Genomic DNA, 22,915 nt, shown 5'->3' with positions numbered 1-22,915 from the left:
GGTGAAGCACATCATAATTCCAAATTGCAGTGGCTCTTCTTCGAAAAAGACTTAAAGGAAGACGATTAATAAACATGTATTAGTGACCCAATATCTAAAAGTTTCACTGAAGCTTCTTATCAGTAGAATTCATCAGTTCTTCCTAAGCATTGCTCTTTAGAATATCCTTTTGCCAACGTAAACGTTGATAACATGGGGATGGTATGGGAGTTCACCAGGGAAGAACCCAGGTAATGTTGGGCCAGCTTGTGAGTTTCTGTGTGGTGTTAGAGAGCCCTCTGCTGCTTGTGGAGATGACACCTTTCAGTTAATTTATCTAGAAGTCTCTGTTTTTCCTAACTTGTTGGCACTCTGGTAGCACTCCTGGCACTGCCCCCTCCCTCCACAAACACAGTCTGGGAGGGAGTTAAAAGCTGCCTCACTTTAAATCTGGGCCAGTGCCTATGGGTTGTGTGTCTGAATTTATGCTTCATCACTGTCAGTGAGAACAAATAAGATCTCTGTGGGCTCTGTTCTCACATGATGGTTTAATTACCCATGGAGCCCAAATATTTGCTAATTACTCCAAATAAAGAAGATAACATGAACTAAGGTGAGGATATTTTCAAATTTTAGGATCATCCTGTCTAAACCACTGAAAAAGTAAAGATGTTAGCTATTCAGTACAAACCAGTGGTAAACTTGCCATCAGAAAACATATATAGACACTGACAGCTAGCTGGCCATATATGAATTTGAGCAGGTCATTTTCATTGTCTGTAAGAGATGATACCACCCAAGGTACTTATTTTATGAGGGAAATTTTGGAGTTAAAGAATGTGATAGGACCAGGCACAGTGGTTCATGTCTGTAATCCCAGCACTCTGGAAGGCCAAGTCCGGGGGGGATCACTGGAGGTCAGGAGTTTGAGACCAGCCTGGCCAACATGGTGAAATCCGTCTCTACTAAAAATACAAAAAGAAAAACAAAAAAAAATTATCTGGGCGTGCTGGCATGCTCCTGTAATCCCAGCTACTTGGGAGGCTGAGGCACAAGAATCACCTGAACCCTGGAGTTAGAGGTTGCAGTGAGCTGAGTTCATGCCACTGCACTCCAGTCTGTGCGACAGTGGAAGACTCTGTCTCAAGAAAAAGAAAAAGTGATAGTTTTGGTTTTGTGGGTTTTGTTTTGTTTGTTTTGTAAATGATGAAACTACTCAGATGTAAAGGGTATGTTGCTTTTCTTTTAGTTTTGTCTTCTTATGCTTGCAATACATTTTCAATTCCATCAATGCAAAGGTGCTTAGCACAGTTCAGGTAGTGCTATATCATTGCAGTGCGTTTCATCGCATCAGTATTGGAAGATGACCTCTGGAATGGTTTGCAGGAAGTACTGTTGAAAATAGAATTGAACCAAATTTCTTGAAACTCTCAAAGCTTTCACCCTATTTTTTCCTATGAAACTTACATTTGTCTGTGGTGCAGAATGGATTCCCAATGGAATAGTATGTTCTGTATTAAACATTTTTAATGCACTATTTATTCTTACCTTAAGAAGAACTAGAAATAACTTTTTTTTTTTTTTTTGAGACAGAGTCTTGCTCTGTCCCCTAGGCTAGAGTGCAGTGGCACGATCTTGGCTCACTGCAACCTCTGCCTCCTGGGTTCAAGCAATTCCCCTGGCTCACCCTCCTGAGTAGCTGGGAGTACAGGCATGCACCACCATGCCCAGCTAATTTTTGTATTTTTCGTAGAGACGAGGTTTCACCATGTTGGCCAGGCTAGTCTCAAACTCCTGACCTCAAGTGATCTACCCGCCTCAGCCTCCCAAAATGCTGGGATTACAGGCATGAGCCACCATGCTTGGCTATAGAAATAATTTTTTAACAGCTTTATTGAGATATGATTCACATATCATACAAATATGCAATTCAATAGTTTTGAGTATATTCACAGAGTTGTACAGTTTGCATGTAATCATATCATCAGTTTGCATGTAATCATATCATAGGTAATCTTTTGTGAGTAGTTTCTTCCCCTTGGTATAATGTTTTCAAGATTCATCCATGTTGTGGCATGTATCAATACTTCATTCCTTTTTATGGCTGAATAATATTATGATATATGGATGTAGCAAATTTCGTTTATCCATTCATCAGTTGATGGACATTTGGGTTATTTCCACCTTTTGGCTGTTATGAATAATGCTGCTATTAACATATGCAAAAGTAACTTTTGAGAATTATGAAAATATAGACTCTATTTTAGATTCAAACGGATCCCTAAAGATAATCTAAATTATAGCTTCCATTTTCCAGATGACTGAACTCAAACACAGGGAAACAAAATGACTTGTTCAGTGACATATGTAGAAACAAATGGAAAACACTCTACACACATGTCTAAAGAATAGCCATTTGTATACGAAGTTGATGATCATGGCATGTATTTGGGATTAATAGTGGAGTTTTCCCCCATTAGAAGCTTAGTAAAGGGAAGAGTCTATTGTCATTCAAAAGATAAAAACTAGCTAACTGGCGGAGGAAACTGAACTCCTGACCTTCCTCCCATTAGCATTGAGCTCTAATATATAGGCACTTACTGCACTACAGATTAAAAGTGACTCGGGACAGGGCAGCTTAAGTTGTTTTTATGTTAGGCACGTAGCAGGTACTCAGTAAATACTTGCTGAATTGGAGACTACAGAGAAATTTAATGGAAGCATATCAGAACACTATTGTCCACATAATTTCTAAAGCTTTCCATATAAATTGCTAGGAATATTCTTATACTAAAAAATTGCAAGTAATTTACTCACCCTTAGTTATTATATAAGCATTCCTATAGTGCAAAGAAAAAACAATTTGAAACACTACTTCTGTTTACATTGCGGAGTATTTGATATTTACCTTGAGAAAGAGGAAATAGTTTTTAGTTTATTTCCCAGAGTTACTGTATTCATTAATGCAGTTCAAGGAAAATGAAGTTCCTATTTTATATGTACATTGAAATAGGAAGGTTTCCTCTTCTGCTTCTTTTTTCTTATATAATGATAGAGAGGATAAAAGACTATTTTGTAATTATCTGGAATTAATTCTACTTTGGTTTTTTTAAGATAAAGATTTATTCAAAAAAGTTGAATTTACCTTTCGTTTTTTTTTTAGAAAAAGAACTTGGATTCTCTTATTCCTAGTACAGATAGCAACTATTAATATTTTGTATTTGGAGGAATGTTTTGTCATAGACACTGAGTAGTTTATACACTGGGGATAAACATACTTCTGTCAATGGAAAATGTTAAGAGCAATGTTACATTCAGCCTTCTTTAATTTTTCTAAATAAACATAGTTCAAAATTGAATTTCTAATAAATATTTTAAAGTTTTCAGATTATAATAAACATTTTCAGGTCACACAATATCTTAGCTGATAGGGATACACTGAAGGAAATTATGACAAGTCCATTTTTACACATAAAAATGGCAGATGAAGTTTGTTTTGACCAAGTACACATGAGTACACTTTAAAAATTGTAAATGAATCTTTCGATCTATATGTCCTTTTCTTGCAAAGAGATTTGTCTATATTTCTAAATTTAAAATCCCTTTCAAATTTTAAACCATCATTTTAAGATAAGCTCTAAAATAAGTTTGACTTCTGTTATCAAGTATAGACTTAGAATATTGTTGCTAAACAAATACCGGACTCCAGAACCAAAGTATAGTACATTATAACCCTTGTGCAAATTATCCCAAAGCCAGATATGGAAATTGATTTTAGTTTTTGCATGAGAAAAGACATGTTAATGGGAAATAGTGGGGCCAGGGGTGGTAAAAATAAGAAAGGAGAAGCCTCGGAAGTTGCTCTTTAAAATTAAGGTGCCTAAGTAACAACGTGAAAATAATGAGGTGGCGGGGGGTGGTTTAAGACATATGTTTTATAATACCTTTAAAGACCAAGCTCAGGAAAACATGGTATCTTCTCATCAAATCTAAGAATAAAACTCAGGGAAGCTGGGTGCGGTGGCTCACACCTGTAATCCCAGTGCTTTGGTAGGCAGAGGCAGGAGGATCGCTGGAAACCAGGAGTTGGAGACCAGCCTGGGCAACATAGTGAGACTCTGTCTCTACAAAATTTTTTTTAAAATTATCTGTGCATGGTGGCATATGCCTGTAGTCCTACCTACAAGCTGAGGAAGGAGGGTCACTCTAGCCCAGGAGTTTGAGGCTGCAGTGAGGTATGATCATGCCACTGTACTCCAGCCTAGATGACAGATTAAGACCCTGTCACACTCCCCCCAAAAAAAAGACTTCAGAAAACTTGAACTTACTAGAAATAAAAATAAAGAATTGAACTGCTTTACTCAGATCATATTAAAGGAATGGAGCTGAAAGGCTAGAGAAAAAAGTTAAGCGTTTAGAAAAAAACATAATAGATATCAGTATTTTGCAGTCAGCAAAATGATTATAAAAAGAAATAATTTCGCTGTCTAGGTTAAAATAACTCTTGAAACTAAAATTAGAAACTAAATGCTGGCCTGAGTAGACCATTGATACCCTATGTTTTATTTTTATAAGTGACTTTCCTTTTTTTCAACTCCTTGATTTGATAGAAACCCAAAAGCCTGCCTGTTTCTCCAGTATCAGCTTTCTGGCAGGTCACTGCTGCGCCCCTGGTGCTGAACTCCCTCAATTGCCACACCTGCCGAGTTATTAATTCTCCCATGCTTTCAAAGCACATTCTCTCGTCTCTCTCTCTCTCTCTCTCTCATAGTTCTCCTCCTGTCCATTATCTTTCTCCCAAAAAAATGCCTACGTGACCCTCAAAATTCACTCCCTGTGTGGCTTATCTAACTGAGCCTCAGCTAATCTGCCAGACTGCATAGTGCTTCAGAGTGGAAGGGCTGGAGCTCTGACTTCAGACTTGGATTGGAACCTCAGCCGTTGACTGCCTCTATGGCCTTCAGCCTGTTAATTAACCTTTCTAAAACTTGTTCTTCTTATCTGAAAAATCTGGTTAGTAATTCCTTCCTCCATGATGTCTTTGAGGATTGAATGAGATAATGCACGTAAACGCTTAGCACAAAGCCTGGCTTTTTATGGTGAGCTCTCAATCAATGGTAGTTATGTATCCTTTTTTTATAATAATCAAATTTCAGGTTTCCATTTCTCTGCTAGCCTGTAAATTCCGTGAAGGTTGGGATTGTGTTTTCTTAGCCTGTGTATCGATCATGGATTCTAATACACTCAGAAAATGTTTCCCATATGAGCACCTGCCCGTGGTTGTGGAAGCACCCAAAGTCTAGGTGTAGGTTGACATCAAACCTTCATTCACTTTCCAGTTGCTGCTCATCATCCTAAAAAGCAGCGGAAAGTCAAGATGATGTCAGAAACAAGCCTTGACCCATTTTTCTGTGCACAGTCCTCCTCTGGCTGAGGTGAGGGGTGTTCGGGAGAGGATGACAGGATAATTTGCTTGCCTTCTGCACATCTTTGTCTCAAGAATTCCACATTCAGAGTTAACAGTTTGGGAAATTATGTGTCTGTTAAAACTGTGTTAACAAACCCTTAATAAATTTGCAATAAGGTAATAATTGAAAGAAGTTAGCAAAAACAATTTTCTTTTTCCTTCTTTCCTTCTACAGGTATCCCCATATTGTTTTGATTTTGTTTCAGTGACTAAAGATTTGAAAATACTTTATTTACTAATGTTATAAAAATATTTTCTCATCAACTAATTTCATCCCCCCAAAGAACGTTACTGTATTTTACGTTCTAAATTACTGCCTCCATAAGACAATGTTTTTATGTTTATAATAATGATAAACATCACTTTTCTGAACAAGATCTCAAAGACAAATGAAAGCTTCCAGCTGCCCAAAATTTCTTCAAACCTCAAACAATCTTTGTGTTTGGCGTGAAGTGAAATAATTTTTTTTCCCCTACTCTCAAGCCAGAACAAACAGATATAGTGTGTGGCAAGGCCATACTCAAACATTACCTTGCCTGAACATATAATTTTCTGGGTTCTCTGTATACCACAAAGAGTACAGTGTTAAAATTATGGGCATAATGGCAAAGCTCCCACCTCTTATTGTGCAGTTGGAAAAAAGAAATGATTTTCTTTAAGTAAGGATGGGAGAAAACCCATGGCACAGCTGAAGATTCATTACGTTTTGAATATATGGGAAAAAGAAAATTTAAAATAATCAATGTACAGATATCAGAGAATGCTCCTAGGCAAAATTAGTCTTACAAATTATAAACAGTATGTTTTCAAAATATTTAATCAAACACTACTGCAAGCACTCAGCAAAATCTTGATGATAGTGATTTTATTCAAGAGCCATTTACTAAGCACATGCAGTGTTCTTGGTACCTAGCTAGGTGCTGTTGTTACAAAGATAACAACAAATCTGGAAACGAGACAAGCCTCTGAGCTCATGAATTTCAGTGTTATGTGCTAAGCACTCGGTTATAGCTATGAACAAAGTGTCTTGAAGCCTGGAGGAAGAAGCAACTCCCTCTCCAGGGTGCTAGAGATGGCTTCCCGGATTAGATGACACTTGAACTGAGAGATGAAGTATTTACCAGGCAGAGAGAGGTGGAGAAAGGATTTAAGGTAGAAAGAACAACATGTACAAATGGAAAGAGTTGCAAAAGTGCAATGAGGTTTGTAGAGATATGTTGGGTTGCAATTGGGAGGGACTTCATGTGCCAGATTTAGGCATTTGGATTTTTATCCCAAATGCAGTGGGGAAGTAGGAGAGGCTAAGGACGAACTAGTGTGGAAAACAAGGAAATAGTATTGCCCCTGTGAAAGACTAATACAGTGGAAATGGAAAGGAGAGATCTGACTCAAGAGACACATCCTTTTTTTGAGACATAATCCATACAATTTGGTAATTGATCAAATATGGAGGTAAGAGATTGTCTTAGTCCATTTTGTGCCACTAAAACAGAATACCATGGGCTGGATAATTTATAATGAACAGAGACTTATTTCTCACAGTTCTGGAGGCTGGGAAGTCCAAGCTCAAAGGTCTCATATCTGACAAGGGCCTTCTAGCTCTGTCATCCTGTGGCAGAAGGCAGAAGGGCAACACAGTGAACTCAATGAGCAGGGGGGAGAGTGTCAAACTCATCCTTTTACCAGGAACCTACTCCCATACTAACCAACCCACTCCCACAATAACAGCATTAATCCATTCTTGAGGGCAGAGCCCTTATTAAGTAATCACCTCTTAAAGGTTCCACCTCTCAACACTGTTTCATTGGGAATCAAGTTTCTAACACATAAACTTTGGGAGACACATTTAAACTATAGCAGGGATAAAAGTCGTTAAGGAAAACAGTTGGCTTATAAACACAATGTAAATACTATAACAAGAATAAGATTCTATTCTGTGACTTCTACACATGTCTCAGCCAGGATTCCCTGAGAAGTGCACTGTCAGTCAATCAGCAGGCAGTCATGGTTCACTTTTCACCTTCTAGCTGTAGAAAGAGATGCAAAACAAATGGAAGGTAAAGCAACTCCTCTTCCCACCCCCCACTTAAGAACTCTGTTCCTTTTCCCCCCACATGCACATACCCCTACCTCCATGCAATTTCTTAGACATTGCAAGCTGTTAATCAGAAGGGCATTCAGAGCTGGCACTAGCTGAGTAGGTAGGATTGAAATGGAATGAGATGATCCTTAGTTTTCTGTAAGTATAATATTTCTTTGATTCTAGAAGACAGAATAGGTGATAAAGAATGCCACAGTCGTACAAATAAGGAAGAGCCATGGAGGCCATGTCCTATGCAAAATGATGTCCTTCACTGTCTCTCTGAGTCTCATTCTTGACACCGTCCTGTGGTGTAACTAGGGAAAGACTATTTAAGAGAGATTTGGAGATATTCTGTCAGCTCCTCCTGGCCTTCCACAACTACGTCATCATGCCCACTACTGGGCATATCCAGACCCATTTTCTCTCTGCTTTTCTTTACCATCTACACTCAGCAAAATCTGTACTTCTTTGGTCCAGAGCTGATTTTGGCAGTAGGACAGAGAAAGAAAGAGTTTTTTCCCTTTGTCTTGTGAGAACATAGATCTTAATTCATCAGCGTTCATTCAGTGTGCATTATATAGCAAGCAAGGGAGATGTGTATTTAGCATAGTGTTCTAGAACAGTATTTTTTAATTCTGTGGGTCATGACCTATTAGTGGTCATAAAGCCAATTTAGCAGGATGTGACCAATATTAATAACAAAATAGAAAATATCCCAGCAAACTAAGAATAATTTTTGTGAAATTTATATCTGATTTATATGTATGTATACTGTCATGATATAAAATGTGTTTCTAACTGAATCATCATTAAAACTTTAAAAAAATATTGTATCTCGACTGCTTATGAGGATAGTTCACTTGAATGAGAGGTTAGATAGACTTTTGAATACAGGCCTGGAAACCAAATCCCCATGTCAGTATGGGAAATTGATTATAGTCTTAGCATTCCTGTAAATGAACTTTCAGAGCATAACCTTTGTGTAAGTAAGATTGAAGCACCTTTGTTAGGCATGTTTTTCTATCTGAATTTGATATGTTCCAGGCCTCTTCCCTAGCTTCAAGTAGTTCCGTTGCTTGGGGCAGCATAACTCCAATCTTCACATGATATTCTGCCTGGGTGCATATCTGTGTCTGTGTCCAAATTTCCCCTTTTTATAAGGACATTAGTCATATTAGATTCAGGCCCATCTTAATGACTTTATTTTAATTGGATCATCTCTGTCAAGACCCTGTTTCTAAATAAGATAACTTTCTAAAGTATGAGGGATTATGGTTTCAGTGTATATTTTTGGGGTGACATAATTCAGCTGATAACAGTATATTTCAAATTTCCACTAAACAGACAAAAATTGGTAGAAATATTTTTCTGTCTTATTGGAATAAAATCTAAATCTTTGGAAGTCTTTTTGTCTATTTGTTTTGCCTTCAGAATAATACCTCTTACTGTTAGCTAAAAATTTCTGTTCTGTGAATACTAACAACTTCAGCTCTTTGCATTTAACCTTTGGTTTGGAAAATCTATTTGCCCTTGAACTGCAATAATTTGTATTTCTACTGGCTAAGAGTTGTGTTCTTAGGCACAAAGTGCAAATAATAAAACTATAAACAAAGCTGCCTGGGTTTACAAAAAAGAATTGTAAAATATCCCCCACCCCCAACAAATTACAGCTGCAAACAGTTATGAACTGATCCGAAAACTCTTACATTTGTTTTCCAGAAAAAAAAAAAAAAAAAGCCCACGGGGACTTTTTTTTTTTAATGTTCTTGATTGGGACCAAACCAAAAACCTAAGCAACAGAACAGTGGCTGCCACGTACCTCCCCAGTTGGCAAGGGGCATGGTTAACGACTGAGACTGTGGATAAATTGAAAATGCTCAAGTACATGTGTTGCACTTTATGTTTTGAGAACAAGGAAGGAAAGGAAAATGTGCTAACTTCACTTATCATTCTTTAAGAAAATTCCTCCCCTTACATTTGTAGCACATGTGGAAAATGCCTGAGTTCCTGAAAAAATGTTTACTTTATACTTTTCTTTTGTTTCTTTATACTTGTCCCTCACTTTCTCTTTTGCTCCTTGTTTTGTTTTTTAAGCCTCATGGATGGTTTTTCTAGTTTCTTCAATGAATGGGACCGAATTCTTAGCATTTACTTGTTTTTCTGTACTTTTCAGTATTCAAGGAACACTTACAAACTATTTCTTCTGTCTCAAACCACTTAGAAATATATTTAAAATGTGTGGCTAAATATGCAAATTATGTTAATTTTCTGGTAGCCAGCCACATTAACCAATTAGAAAGTTGAAGTAATTGGAGAGTTAAAAAGGGAATGGAATGGAATGGTGGTTTGATCGAGTAATTGAAGGTCCATTCTGGGTACTTGCCCTGGGAATTCTCCCAACATTATTTGGTTTTTCTTAGACATATACAACACTATGCCTTTCATGATTTCCTTTAGCTTGCTGTATAATTAAACTGATAGGCATTGCACTGCATTCTGTGGCTTCAGTTTAGAAATTAGGGTAACTCATGAAGAGATTATCAGTCTAGGTGTCATTTATTTATGCGCATTAACCAATGTCAAGCTGTATAAAAAATAAGTTAGACAGGACTCTGCTAAAACGTAGATAAAAATATCTAAGTTATTGGCATTCTCAGTTGTAGCTTCTTAGATTTAGACTATTATTTAGGTCTATATGATAAATGTTCTTCCTACAAGCAGTTATTTTGAGAATATAGTACCATGTATCTGAGAACATTAAGCATAATCACATAAATGAGGTGATTGCCCAAATCTCTCAATGTATGTTTGATTTTTTTTTAAAGTAAACTACTTATAATTGGCTGCTTAAGCTTGGTCATTATTGAGAGTCAGCAAATAGGAAATAATTAAAACATGGAGTTTTTACTGGTAACCAAGGAGGAAATCGAATGAATTCTAAGTTGTTTCAATTTGTCATTGGTTTAATTTCATGACACACACTTCCTTCTTCATTCACAGAACATGTGCTTATTTTTAAAAATTAAAAGTGAATCAGAATTAATTCTCAATTTCATCTTTAGGAAAAAATTATGACAAATTATGCTCAAGTTAGAATTTAGGCAAAATCCTTTAGTATCATTGAACATGACAGATTGACACGAAAACAGAAATAGGTGTAAATAATCTTTGTTAAAGATGTTTTGGAGCCTGTAGTAATAGTACAATATCTTTGTACAGCTATATAAAAATGGTAATTTTTTCAAATGTGCATTCTGGTTTGTACATTTTGTGGAAAAGTTTATTTTGTTGATTTTATTTGGAAGAATTGTCCTTGGCCATTTTTCCTTAAAATTACCTTCGAAGTCAATGCATTAAATTTATTTCTAAAATTAGTTGGCTTAATCAATTTGAAATCAATGATTTAGTTGTCTCAAAATTTATGCCTTTGTTTAGATTGTATTACTAAATCCCAGAAAAGGGTACTTTTATGAAAGGGAAAAGAGAAATAAGCTTTTAAAATAAAAATTGATTTATTTACCCTCATTTTCTTTCCAAATTATATTGTTTTTCTCAGGGACTGTGCATGGATTGCTCCACTGTTAACTGCTGATTGTTGACTAAATGTAATGCTGACTCTGCTTTATTTTACTTAAATTTCAGTGCTTACATTTTCTTTTTTAGAACAAAAACTGGTCAAAATTCAGGGGCATAGCCAAATTAAGAATTTCTTATTTTGTCTTTCATTGATGAATTTACTTTGTGCAAATGCAGGCCAGATAAAATATTTGCTTATGATTAAAATCTTGTGTTTCTATCAAGAGACATTCTTGACATCGTGCCAGTATATTTTAATAAATTAATCACCTTATAAGTGCTGTCAGGCATAATGCATTACGGATGGACTTTGACTAAGGTGATGTAGAGTTGCCATAATCAGAAGCATGACAAGGAGCTTATCAAGTCCACGAGATCTTGTTGTGGCTGCTGGAATGCAGACTGGCCATCGAATGCATTTTCTTCACTAACCTAGTCATCTCGCTGTACTTTAGTAAGTTAAAAATCAAGGGAAAACAATAAGTAAGAAAAATGAACTAACATGTAATACAGTAATTTACACATCACTAGCTGCATCATCTGAATGAGTTATGTACTCACTCTGAGACTGCTTTTCTCACCAGAATTAAGGAGCAAGAAGCCAGAACCAGGGAAGTTTTGTGAGTATCTAATTGAGATAATTAATGTAGGACCTGTGGTAGGATCTGGCCCGCAGTCATAATTGATATGAAATTTGTGAGGGAGATGAAAGGAAAAAAGTATTGCTTCTGTTTGCTGCAGAGAAATTCAGCACACAGACACAAATAGCTAAGACACATAAACAGCTGTGTTCAAAGCCCTGAACCATTTAAATCATCTCTCAAAAGCACTTAAGAAAATCAAGCATATTGCTAATTGAATGCACATCAAAGAATGTTACAGTAACCATGTTAATTTTCCTTCAGTTTGCTACATGTTAGAGTAAAGGATCTGTTCTGGGCAAAGAAAGTATGTAGTACTAATTTTACAAAATATGGAGGCCTTTCCTAGAATAACAAAATCATTATAGGTTTTTAGTGGCAGGTTTTTTTGTTTGTTTGGCATGGTGTTTCTTTGGCATAATGATCAATTTCTTGATCAGGAAACCCAGTTCTAACATTTCTAAAATTGTTTTCTTTAGTGTTTTCTAGGAGTATTTGGAAGTCAAATGTGTAAGCGACTTCTGTCAGGTTGACTTAAAAGTAGTCACCTCCTATAATAGCGCTGTTTCAGGTGGTTTCTTCCTGGACACCTGGACATTTCCCAGGTGTTGTCCCCTCTTACTCTTCAACCCTGCAACCTAATTCTACAAGCTTTGCCCTCAGCCCATCCACATTACAGCCCATCACTTACCCCTCACCTGGGAAGAGTTAACACCATTAGTTATAAACATTAAGGTATTTGGCAACATGGGCATTAGAACAGCTGATCAGTGTTGAAATTGGAAACCCAAATCATGAGAGAATGAAAAACAGTGTGTCACATTTTATGTTCCATATTCCTTCTAAAATGTTAAGACCTATTCAACTTCCAGGACAGGATTTTGTTTGCTTGTGTGTGTTTTACAGTATAACTCTGTAATAAGAGTTTATTGACTGCAAGTTTAATACTATCAGTCGAAGCAGACTTTTCTCTTTTCATGAATGATGCTTAAGAAAATTAAAAATAAGCAAAAAGAGAGAGAAAGAGAATGCTGCAGGTAATTAGTTGCTTTCCCAGATGCGGTAAGGTGGTGTACACCCCAGGTGATATCCAAGAGGAATCCTAGGGGTACAAAAGAAAATATTAGACTTTCTTTTTCATTTTATTTAATACTTTATCTTTCTACTTTTATCTGTTTAATGATGTACATAATATAGTTATATATTTAATCAGTTATATATTTGAGGGGAGTGGCCACTGAAAAGCAAGTTTTATGAGTGCATAATTTTAAAAGTTCAGAGATCACTCCAGTGGACCGCAAGGGGGAGGGATTCATTCTATACTTTGAGATCATTTATTAGGAAAAATAAAACATACTAAAGAAAGGAAAAGAAAATATAGCATATATGTTACATTTTAAAAATTAAATTTCTAGGCCAGGCATGGTGGCTCATGTTTGTAATCCTAGCACTTTGGGAGGCTGAGGTGGGAGGATCACTTGAGCCCAGGAGTTCAAGACCAGCATGGGCAACATAGTGAGACTCTGTCTCCACAAAAAATAAAAAACTAGCCTGGCATGGTAGCACGTTCCTGTGGTCCCAGATACCCCAGAGGCTGATGTGGGAGGATCACTTGAGCCTGGGAGTTTGTGGCTACAGTGAACCATGATTGTACCAGTGCACTCTAGCCTGGCCAACAGTGAGACCATGTCTCTTAAAAAAAAAAAAATTAACTTTCAATGTATTAAGCTTCATATTTTGTCTGTGTTGTTTGAGGAACTTAAACTTTTTAATGATTTCATTTGTGTCCTTTCATGTTATACACACTAGTTAATACTTAGTACAGTAACTACAGAAGGACAAAGAGCCCGTGAGTATGGTGCTGTTTACTGATGTGCTCTGCATTGCTAGGGAATCATTCCTGAAGTGGCTCGTTCTTAACAGGAATGTTTTGTTGGTTGTTTCTTATTTTCATCATCATGTTAATGAGCTGCAGTCAGCTTTGTTGAGATAAATTAGTATGTAATCATTTTAAGGGTTTATGTGTAATATACGAATACTTGAATTGGGCCTCTAGAATAAGGCAGTAAAAAGCTTCCTCTTGAAAGTGTGATGTGAATTACTTCTGTCTTAGCTGATCTTGAAAGAAGCCTCACTTGATGGTATCCTGACAGGAAGTAATTGACCTTGGCTAGGTCCGAGGTGGATCGTGTTTTACTAACCTTATTCCATCATGAGATTGGCTTTAATGTGCTAAATCAACATTTTTGACAGGTAGAACATTTTTAGTAAAATTGACATGTCATATTAACAGACATTACATTAATTCAAAATTTATTTTCCTTTTAGTTCACAGGAAGATGAAAGACCTCTGTCACCTTTCTATTTGAGGTATTTATTTGATTTTTGTTGGTCTACTACAGGGAATAAAGGAGGGTGAAGGCTTCTTTGGGTTTATTTGCTCATTTTAATCTCTTTCAATAGAACATTCATTACTGTGGCCAGACTAACTTGCTGGAGCTCTTCACCTCACTGTATTTTCCCCTTTGGTTCAAGAAATTTTTTTTTAAATGTCTAATATAGTTGAACAACTAAAATAAGACATTTTGTTTTAAATTCAAAAGTGCCAAGGTGATCATTTTAATTTAAAAACTGCCTGATGATTAGGCTGTAAGCAAAGTTAAAAATCTCTATTTTATACATATACATATGCATAGGTTAGTGGGGGCAAATGGGTACAAGACCCACTCACAGATAAAGCCTTGGGTTGTGTTACATCGTTTTCTATGTCATAGCGGAGAAGGAAACTAATATTCAGCAAGTTTATAGGGTTTAAGATGATTTTCTAAAACTTACAAACCCAGAGTAACTATGTTGAAGCAGGTAAATTAACAGAATTCAAGATCACTTCTCTCTGGTGATTGAATGCTGTACTGATAGAGTTTTCCAGTGAGTCATCTGAGATATAGCCTAGAATCAAGTCTTCCTTATTGCATGTCTTTTCTTACTACCTACCCACTTCAAAGGCTTAGAAAATATATTTGAGAAGTATATACGCATGTAGAATAATGCTGATGTTTGTTTTTTAAAATATTTCCTGAAGTATACTGCTTTTTATCTATTTTATTTTATTTATTTATTTATTTTTGATGGAATCTCACTCTGTCGCCCAGGCTGGATTGCAGTGGCATGGTCTTGACTCACTGCAACCTCCGCCTCCCGGTTTTAAGCAATTCTCTGCCTCAGCCTTCCGAGTAGCTGGGATTACAGGCACCCACCACCACGCCCGGCTAATTTTTGTATTTTTAGTAGAACAGGGTTTCACCATCTTGGCCAGGCTGGTCTTGAACTCCTGACCTCGTGATCCACCCGCCTCAGCCTCCCTAAGTGCTGGGATTACAGGCATGAGCCACCACGCCTGGCCTGAAGTCTACTGCTTTTTAAAAGAAATGTCAGGGGATGCAATACAGAATTTGTTTATTTATTTATTTTTGAATCTGACTTGTTGAAATAGTCCCAGAATGGATTTAGGCTATAATTCAACCACTAGTACTTCAGAAATGTGTCATAGGACTTCAGGCTTAGCCAAGTAACTGCTTTTTAATAGTGTTTACCCTTTAGTGACTTGCAGCATATTGCATAATCACTTTATGGCAAGAGAGGGAACATTTGAGGTTTCAGTATGAGACAACGTGGTCCATTTTTTCATCCTGGTTTCCTGCCAACCAAATCAGCATACTCTGGTTCATAGGGTATCTCAACTATGCAATTCCTGTGAACACATCAGGATGTTGCTGAGCACGTAGTGAGTCTGATATTCATTATATAAATATACACAGTAATATCAACAAATGTTTATTATATATTAATGGAAATTTAGTTTTACATAGTATAGGAGACTTTAGCACTGGTTCATGCCAACGAATGAGAACTTATTTCTCTGAATGTCCTGTACTTGCAGAATGAAAGTACAAGAAAATACAGTAAAAGAAAATCAATAATATATTTACTGAACTCTTAATAGAAGCTACTTGATATTTTCAATGTTGCGTCATAAAAATTAAATATGATAAAATTAGGGGGAAAAAGAGAATGAATATGCATACTGGCCCACATTTATGGTAGAAAAAGGAGAAGTTACCAGCAGGCATTCTTTTCATATGATGGAGATTTAAACTAAGCAGAACTATTTCACAAATGCAAAAATAGTAATTATTTAGCCTGAAATTAGAATTTCAAAATAGGCCCAATCAAGACATAAGACACGTCTGCTGAGAGGGTTACTCACCGGAAGTAGATCCAGCCACAAGCAGCCATGGAGCGGATAGGGCTGGGAAAGCTGGTCAGCAATGGCATATTCAGTTTGGTGGTTAATTCTGAAAGGTCCAGCATAAAGAGGTGGAACAGCAAAACTCAGTGGCTACAAGTCTGTGAGTGGACAGTCTTCAGAGAGTGCAGATCAGAACAGACAGAAGATGAGAGCAGAGCAGGCCTCCAGTCTCAAAGGAAGGAGGGTAGATGACCCATAGCGGCCCTCGGGTATAGGAGATCACATGGGAATCCTGCTACTGGAGTGGAGAAGAGATGGATTGTATATAACAGGACAGAGTCTGTGTCTGGGATAGAGGATGCAGACGGAGAGCGTGTGAAGAGGCCACAGTGCACACTAGTGGAGGTCCCAGGACCTTGCTGTGGCTAGGGGAGAAGAAAGGGATGCAGGAACAGGGAACCAGAGAGGCCGTTTCAGTCATTATGTTGCTCTTGTTATCACTTTATGGAATTTCAGTTTCTATAATGTGATATTCTCATTGAACAGTCATGCCTGAATCCCATGTTAGTCTATCATATATTTCAGTTACCTTCAGTCCTTTCTGTAATATGGTAGGGCTGTTATAAATAGACACACACTCATATTTTTATTCTAAATCAAATATCTTCTGTGATAACTCTGTCATCTCTAATTTCAGAACTTCTCCAACTTAACTCACCACAGAGCCATTTGTCATTTTTTGCAAAGGAAGGAAACAGTAGCTATCAATCTACACCTGCCACCATTCCATGTAGCAAGTTAATTGCAGTTATAGGAGCTCAAACAGTAGATGTCATTGTTCCCCAGACGCTTATTAGGGATTACCAGCCCAGTTGAAATGATTAGGGAAATGAAAGGGAAAAATAGGTTATGCCAAACCCTTAGTAAGACTACAGCAGAATAAACATGACCTGCACACTTAAGGTGGAGAATGTTCTTGGCCAGGATGTTCATACCCTGTTCTCTTTTATAGTCTAGGCTGCAATCCCAAACAACAGGGCCCCTACCTCAGTTGCTCAGCTGAGCATCAAAACAACTTGGTGGTGGTCTTCTTCTGTGCCATGTTCAACCTTTTATTGTCTGCATTCTTTTACCTGGCCTCCAGTCAGATCTGTCTAGGATCTGTTGCTGCTCTACTTCTGTTTGCCTGAGTTTTCAGTGTCTGCAAGCCTGAGTTTGGATTTCAGTGTTTGGTTTCCACTAAGACTCGGGTTCTGCATCTCCTTTTGCTGTTTCTCCTCATCTCTACCAGCTCCCACCTCCCCTACACCACTTTCATGCTCCTATGAGCAGGATCAGATCCCATCCTTATCCCATTTCATCAGACTTCTATCCTTGAACTCCTTCTTTACAAATTCCTGGATTATACATATAACTTGCATATGTAGAACCTGTGTTTAATGTGCTTTATCAAAATCTGAGGGTATGTGCTTCAGGGGCTATAGACCAGTTTTGTTCATTGGGCTCTAAATAACTCACCTGGCATCTGAAACTTGGTCCTTGCTTACCTAACACCTATCTTCTAGCAGGTGCATTGATCTTCCTCTCTTTTCGTTTTCTCATTTAGTGCTCCATGAAAATCCTGGAATTGACCATCTCTTAAAATATCAACCCAAGTTTTAATACTCACAGTGCAAACTGAGGCTAAATTATTAATTTAGCATGTTTGGATTAAGGTCAGCTTTGGTGTTTCATCTGTTTTCTAATTTTCCTGAAGGAGCATCAGATGGATTTATTTCTAAGTTAGCTGTTTTGCAGATAGACTTACTGTTTCTAATTTGGTTAATTTTTAATTGCTAGAGCCTGGGAACTATCGATTTTCTCAGTCTCATAACTGTACATTTATGTTAAAGAAAAAAATGACTGGCTAAATTCAAATTAAAATATTACTCGATATTTAGATGGGATCTGAATATTATACCATGCCACTGCTATTCCTGATATGTAGAAAACTTCTTTCTAAAGCATTTTTAGGTAATTTTTCTGAGGAATGGTTTTCCAAACAACTTATGCTGGAATTTGTATGTTTGTGATTTTTTTTTTGTATTATGCTTCATTAGCTTTAACTTCTAATAGTTTGTTTTTCTCCTTAAGGAGCATATTGTATGTTTTCTAAATGATTATTTTAAGGTAAAAATCCTTCATTATCACATGGGAGAGTTTTGGAGAAGTGTAGCATACCAGACATTATATTTATTCAAAACCCTGTTTTAGGCTACTAAGAAGTGGAACAAACAAGCAAGCTGTTTATTTAAGTATCCACTTTTTTAGCAAGATGATAAAGTCAGCTAGGTATCTGGATGTCTTTAGACACAACTACTTATTAAAAATATTTGTTTTCCTTTTTATTATAATAGTGTTTCTTTTTCTTTTTTTTTTTTCTTTTTTTTTTTTGTTTTTGTTTCTGAGATGGAGTCTCACTCTGTCGCCCGGGCTGGAGTGTAGTGGCACAATCTCGGCTCACTGCAACCTCCACCTCCCAGGTTCAAGCGATTCTCCTGCCTCAGCCTCCAGAGTAGCTGGGATTACAGGCACCCGCCACTACACCCGGCTAATTTTTATATTTTTAGTAGAGACAGGGTTTCACTGTGTTGGCTAGGCTGGTCTCAAACTCCTGACCTCAAGTGATCTGCCCACCTCGGCCTCCCAAAGTGCTGGGATTACAGGTGCGAGCCACCTCGCCTGGCCAGAATAGTGTTTCTAAACGGAGGGGGCACATCCTCTCTGCCTGTGGAGCTCTGCTGTTTTGGTTTTGGTTTTTGTATTATGGTAAAATATAAACAAAGGTTGCCATCTTAGCCATTTTTAAATGTACAGTTCAGTGGCATTAAGTACATTCTCATTGTTATACAACTGTCATCACCATCCATCTTCAGAACTCTTTGCATCTTGTAAAACTGAAATTCTGTACTCACTAAACACTAATTTCTCATTTCCTCCTTTCCCTATCCCCTGGCAACCACCATTTCACTCTCTGTCTTTAAGAATTTGACTACTCCGGGTACCTCATATGAGTGGGATCTTACAGTCTTTGTCCTTTTGTGACTGGCATATTTTACTTAGCATACCTCAGGGTACATCCATGTTGTAGCATGTGTCAGAATTTTCTTCCTTTTGAAGGCTGAATAATATTTCCATCTATGTATATACTACATTTTGTTTATCCTTTCACTTGTCAATAGACACTTAGGTTGCTTCCATCTTTTGGCCATTGTGAATAATGCTGCTATGAACATGGATGTACAAATATCTGTCCAAGTCCTTGCTTTCATTTCTGTTGGGTATATACTCAGCAGTGGAATTGTTGGGGCCAGGCACAGTGGCTCACGCCTGTAATCCCAGCACTTTGGGAGGCCGAGGTGGGTGGATCACAAGGTCAGGAGATCGAGACCATCGTGGACAATATGGTGAAACCCAGTCTCTACTAAAATACAAAAAAATTAGCCGTGCATGGTGGCATGCATCTGTAGTCCCAGCTACTCAGGAGGCTGAGACAGGGGAATCCCTTGAACCCGGAAGGCGGAGGTTGCAGTGAGCCGAGATTGTGCCATGGCACTCCAGCCTGGCAACAGAGCAAGACTCTGTCTAATAATTAAAAAAAAAAAAAGTGGAATTGTTGGAGCATATGGTAGTTCTACGTTTAATTTGTTGAGGAACTTCCATACTATTTACCCTAGCAGCTACATCGTTTTACATTTCCACAGGTAAAGTACACAGTTCCAATTTGTCCTTATTTTTGTCAACACTTGGTATTTTGTTTTTCTAATAATAGCCATCCTTTAGTTGTGAAGTATGTGGATTTCTTTAAAGATGTTTGTGTCTCATTGGTCAGGATTCTAAGTCTCAGGTCGTGCTAGGTGCCTACACAGAACCAGACCAACAGTATAACTGAGGAATGGCTACAAAGTTTACTACTGTTTGTCATACAATTTTTAAGACTCATTATTGAGTTCTTGATCTGAGAATCACCAGTCATTATTTTTTATTTATTTATTTTTTGCGTAGTAAGATGTAAGTATAGATTCTGGGTTTAATTCTAACAATGTTAATAAAAATATTAAGCATATGTTTAGAGCTATACTGAGAAAGATAAATTAATGCATTTTAAATGCTTTTCTTCATATTTTTACCTCTTTATACCTCAGCATGATAAAGAAGAATTCACTTGTAGAAAATTACACCTTTATATCCATTCTGCCTAGGTCTCTTGTTACTTCATTCCTCAGTTTCCCTGCCTCTCTGTGGACTTCCCTTTGTAGAACTTCAGATTTTAATAAAATGTAAGCCTCTAGTTTAAACAGGTAGCAGACTGCCTTTGCCTGATACAGTACTCCCAGCTTTCTATTTAATATCCAATGATGATATAAAAGACAAACTCTAGAGACAGCTCTGTAGCAATGATAAAGAAAAGCCATGTCAAAAGTCACATCATCTATGGCGTGGACGGAGAAACATATTTTTACCTTGCAGACTTCATGTTCTGCCAACTAAACAATACAGATAGCCACAAAGAGAAAAGGAAGGGAGGAAAAACTGACTTGGCTGTCTTCTACTGTCTATTGCACTAACCAGAAAAGCTAGTGACATTTCCTCAACTGAGCAGAAACTTCTTTTCTGAACCATCTAGAGCCGAGTTGTGTTTTTATTGTTTTTCACCTCTCTGCCCTCATCAGCTTTTTTATTTCAATATCCATTCAGACAAGAATACTCAGTGTACAAAACAATGGAGAAGAAAGGGATTCTTCTCCTGGGATGCTCAGTCACCTAGCAACAGCATTTGAGAAAGGGATAAAGGGAAGAAGATTATTGGATTTTCGTATGTGCTTTCAAGTGTACACTACCCCAAAACAAAGCACAAATTTGTTTCCAATTCTCCAGCATAATCATAAAATTGGACCAAAAAGCAAGTCCACCTAAGTAGGCATTATAGATTATTCTAGGGCAGATTCAGATACTGGCTCTTCAAATCTAAATCCAGGAGGAGGCATCTGCTCACAGCCAAGTGGACAATTATATAAACTAAGAACAATCTACCTTCCCAGGTTGTTGGAACTGGTTCTGCCTAGATTGATTGTTCCACCTTAAGAACCACTAAACACAAAGAAACTATTTGGGACCTATGAAGAAAAATTACAAACTAGGGGAAAGGATGATCTGCCTCAATGACTCAGCATAAAAGCAGAATCTAGAGAATTGATTTTTATAAAATTCAGATGAAAACTTGAGAACTAATATTGTTCATCTTCTCAAAAAATCCTCAAGGACATAAACCTTTTTGAAACAGTAGGAAGCCATTAAAGCAGAGTAGGCTTGGAATTGAAAGGCTGGGGATACAGAAAGAACAGCTGAAATGAGGAGGGAAAAACAACCCTAGAAATGTTTTAGAAGAGACTTTAAAAACTATGTTGAAGGCAGTAAAGAAGAGAAATGATTAAAAATCAGTCAAATACATGATAAAAGAGAAACTGGAGATGCCCTTCTGGAATAAAAAGGAACAGGATAAAGATAAAAACTACGTGACAGGCTGGACACAGTAGTTCTCTCCTGTAATCCCAGCACTTTCGGAGGCCAGAGTGGGAGGATCTCTTGAAACCAGGAGTCTGAGACCAACCTGGGCAACATAGCAAGACTCTGTCTCTGTAAGAAAATAAATAAATTGCCCAGGTGTGTTGATGTACACCAGTTTCTTGTGAGGCCAAAGCAAGAGGATTGCTTGAGCCCAGGAGTTTGAGATTTCAGTGAGCTGTGATGATGCCACTGTACTCCCTCCAGCCTGGGTGACGGAGCAAGACACTGTCTCAAAAAAAAAAACCCTCAAAACTATCAGAGTAATAATGTTAGATGTGAAAGTCAGAGATTGAAAAGCCAATCTGAAAACTATAATTTGAATGAAGAAACATATTTGTAAAATACAAGTATAGTGTGTGCCCAGCTAATTGAGAGATAAATTAAAAAAAAAAATTAGTAGGACCTAGAGATCTGATTATAAGCATTGGTGGAAAGGCAAAGAAAGTAATGAAACTATAATTTTCTTGTCTTACATAAACAGGAAAATAGAAGCAGGTGTCGAGGTTTTTTTGTCTATTTTCTTATTTTATTAGGTTGACGTGAAAGTAATTGCAGTTTTTGCCATATTTTTAATAATAATGAGAGAAATATGGGCATGAGAAGCAACCATAGTAGAATTGTGCATAGGATTCCTATATTCAGAATGCCTTCAAAAGATAAGAGCAATGTCAGAAACCAAAGGAAAAGCAAGTTCCCAAATTAGAAAGTACAAAGCAAAAACAATACTAGAACAAATCAGCTAGGACAATAAATGTAAGTGGATTAAATTATTTGAGAAAAGCTAAACTACTAAAAAAAAAAACCTAGTTGAACTATACCATTTGCAAAAGAGTCATACCTAAAACAAAGTGGCACAGAAAGATCAATAATAAAAAGATAAACATATCTACGGTATTATCAAATCATATAAATTTGAATTCTTACATTATCAAGGGTAAACAAGTAAACACATTTGAAATATAGGACTTATACATATAACTATATGTCCATAACAAAATTTACAGGATAGATAGCATTGAGAATTTTGTAAAATTAATAAGATTTCAAATAAATGAGCACCTATATACATATGTGAAATTTTGCGTAATATAAATAGAGCTCAATCAAGCATTTCTGCTACTTTATAAAAATTATTCAGCTATCTTTAAAAGTTCTTAAAGAGCAGAAATTTTGATAGCCAATAATTTCTGACCACAGTGTAATTAATGACAAAAACTTTCAATCAACCAATGAAAACTCTTGTAAGGGGACAGGAGGAAGGGGATAACTCAAAGAGTAAATAAGAATCTCAAGTGCATACTGTTAAGAAAATA

At 37.0% G+C, this 22,915-nt stretch overlaps 1 protein-coding gene across 21 annotated transcripts in view; it reads left to right on the top strand.

The window, feature by feature from the left end:
* The window catches only part of FAM13A (family with sequence similarity 13 member A), a 379,627-nt gene that overhangs the window by 286,909 nt on the left and 69,803 nt on the right, over positions 1–22,915 (top strand). For 15 of the 21 annotated variants that reach the window (XM_063809673.1, XM_063809676.1, XM_009448020.5 and 12 more), the window contains one exon: positions 14,075–14,116. The exons of the other annotated variants lie outside the window; for them this stretch is intronic. In XM_063809673.1, the coding sequence (XP_063665743.1) occupies positions 14,075–14,116 (42 nt within the window). The remainder of the gene's footprint in view (positions 1–14,074; positions 14,117–22,915) is intronic. 21 annotated transcript variants of the gene reach the window in all.

The sequence above is a fragment of the Pan troglodytes genome, chromosome 3, assembly GCF_028858775.2.
Source record: "Pan troglodytes isolate AG18354 chromosome 3, NHGRI_mPanTro3-v2.0_pri, whole genome shotgun sequence".
NCBI lineage: Eukaryota > Metazoa > Chordata > Mammalia > Primates > Hominidae > Pan > Pan troglodytes.
This window is presented reverse-complemented; position numbering and strand designations above follow the sequence as displayed.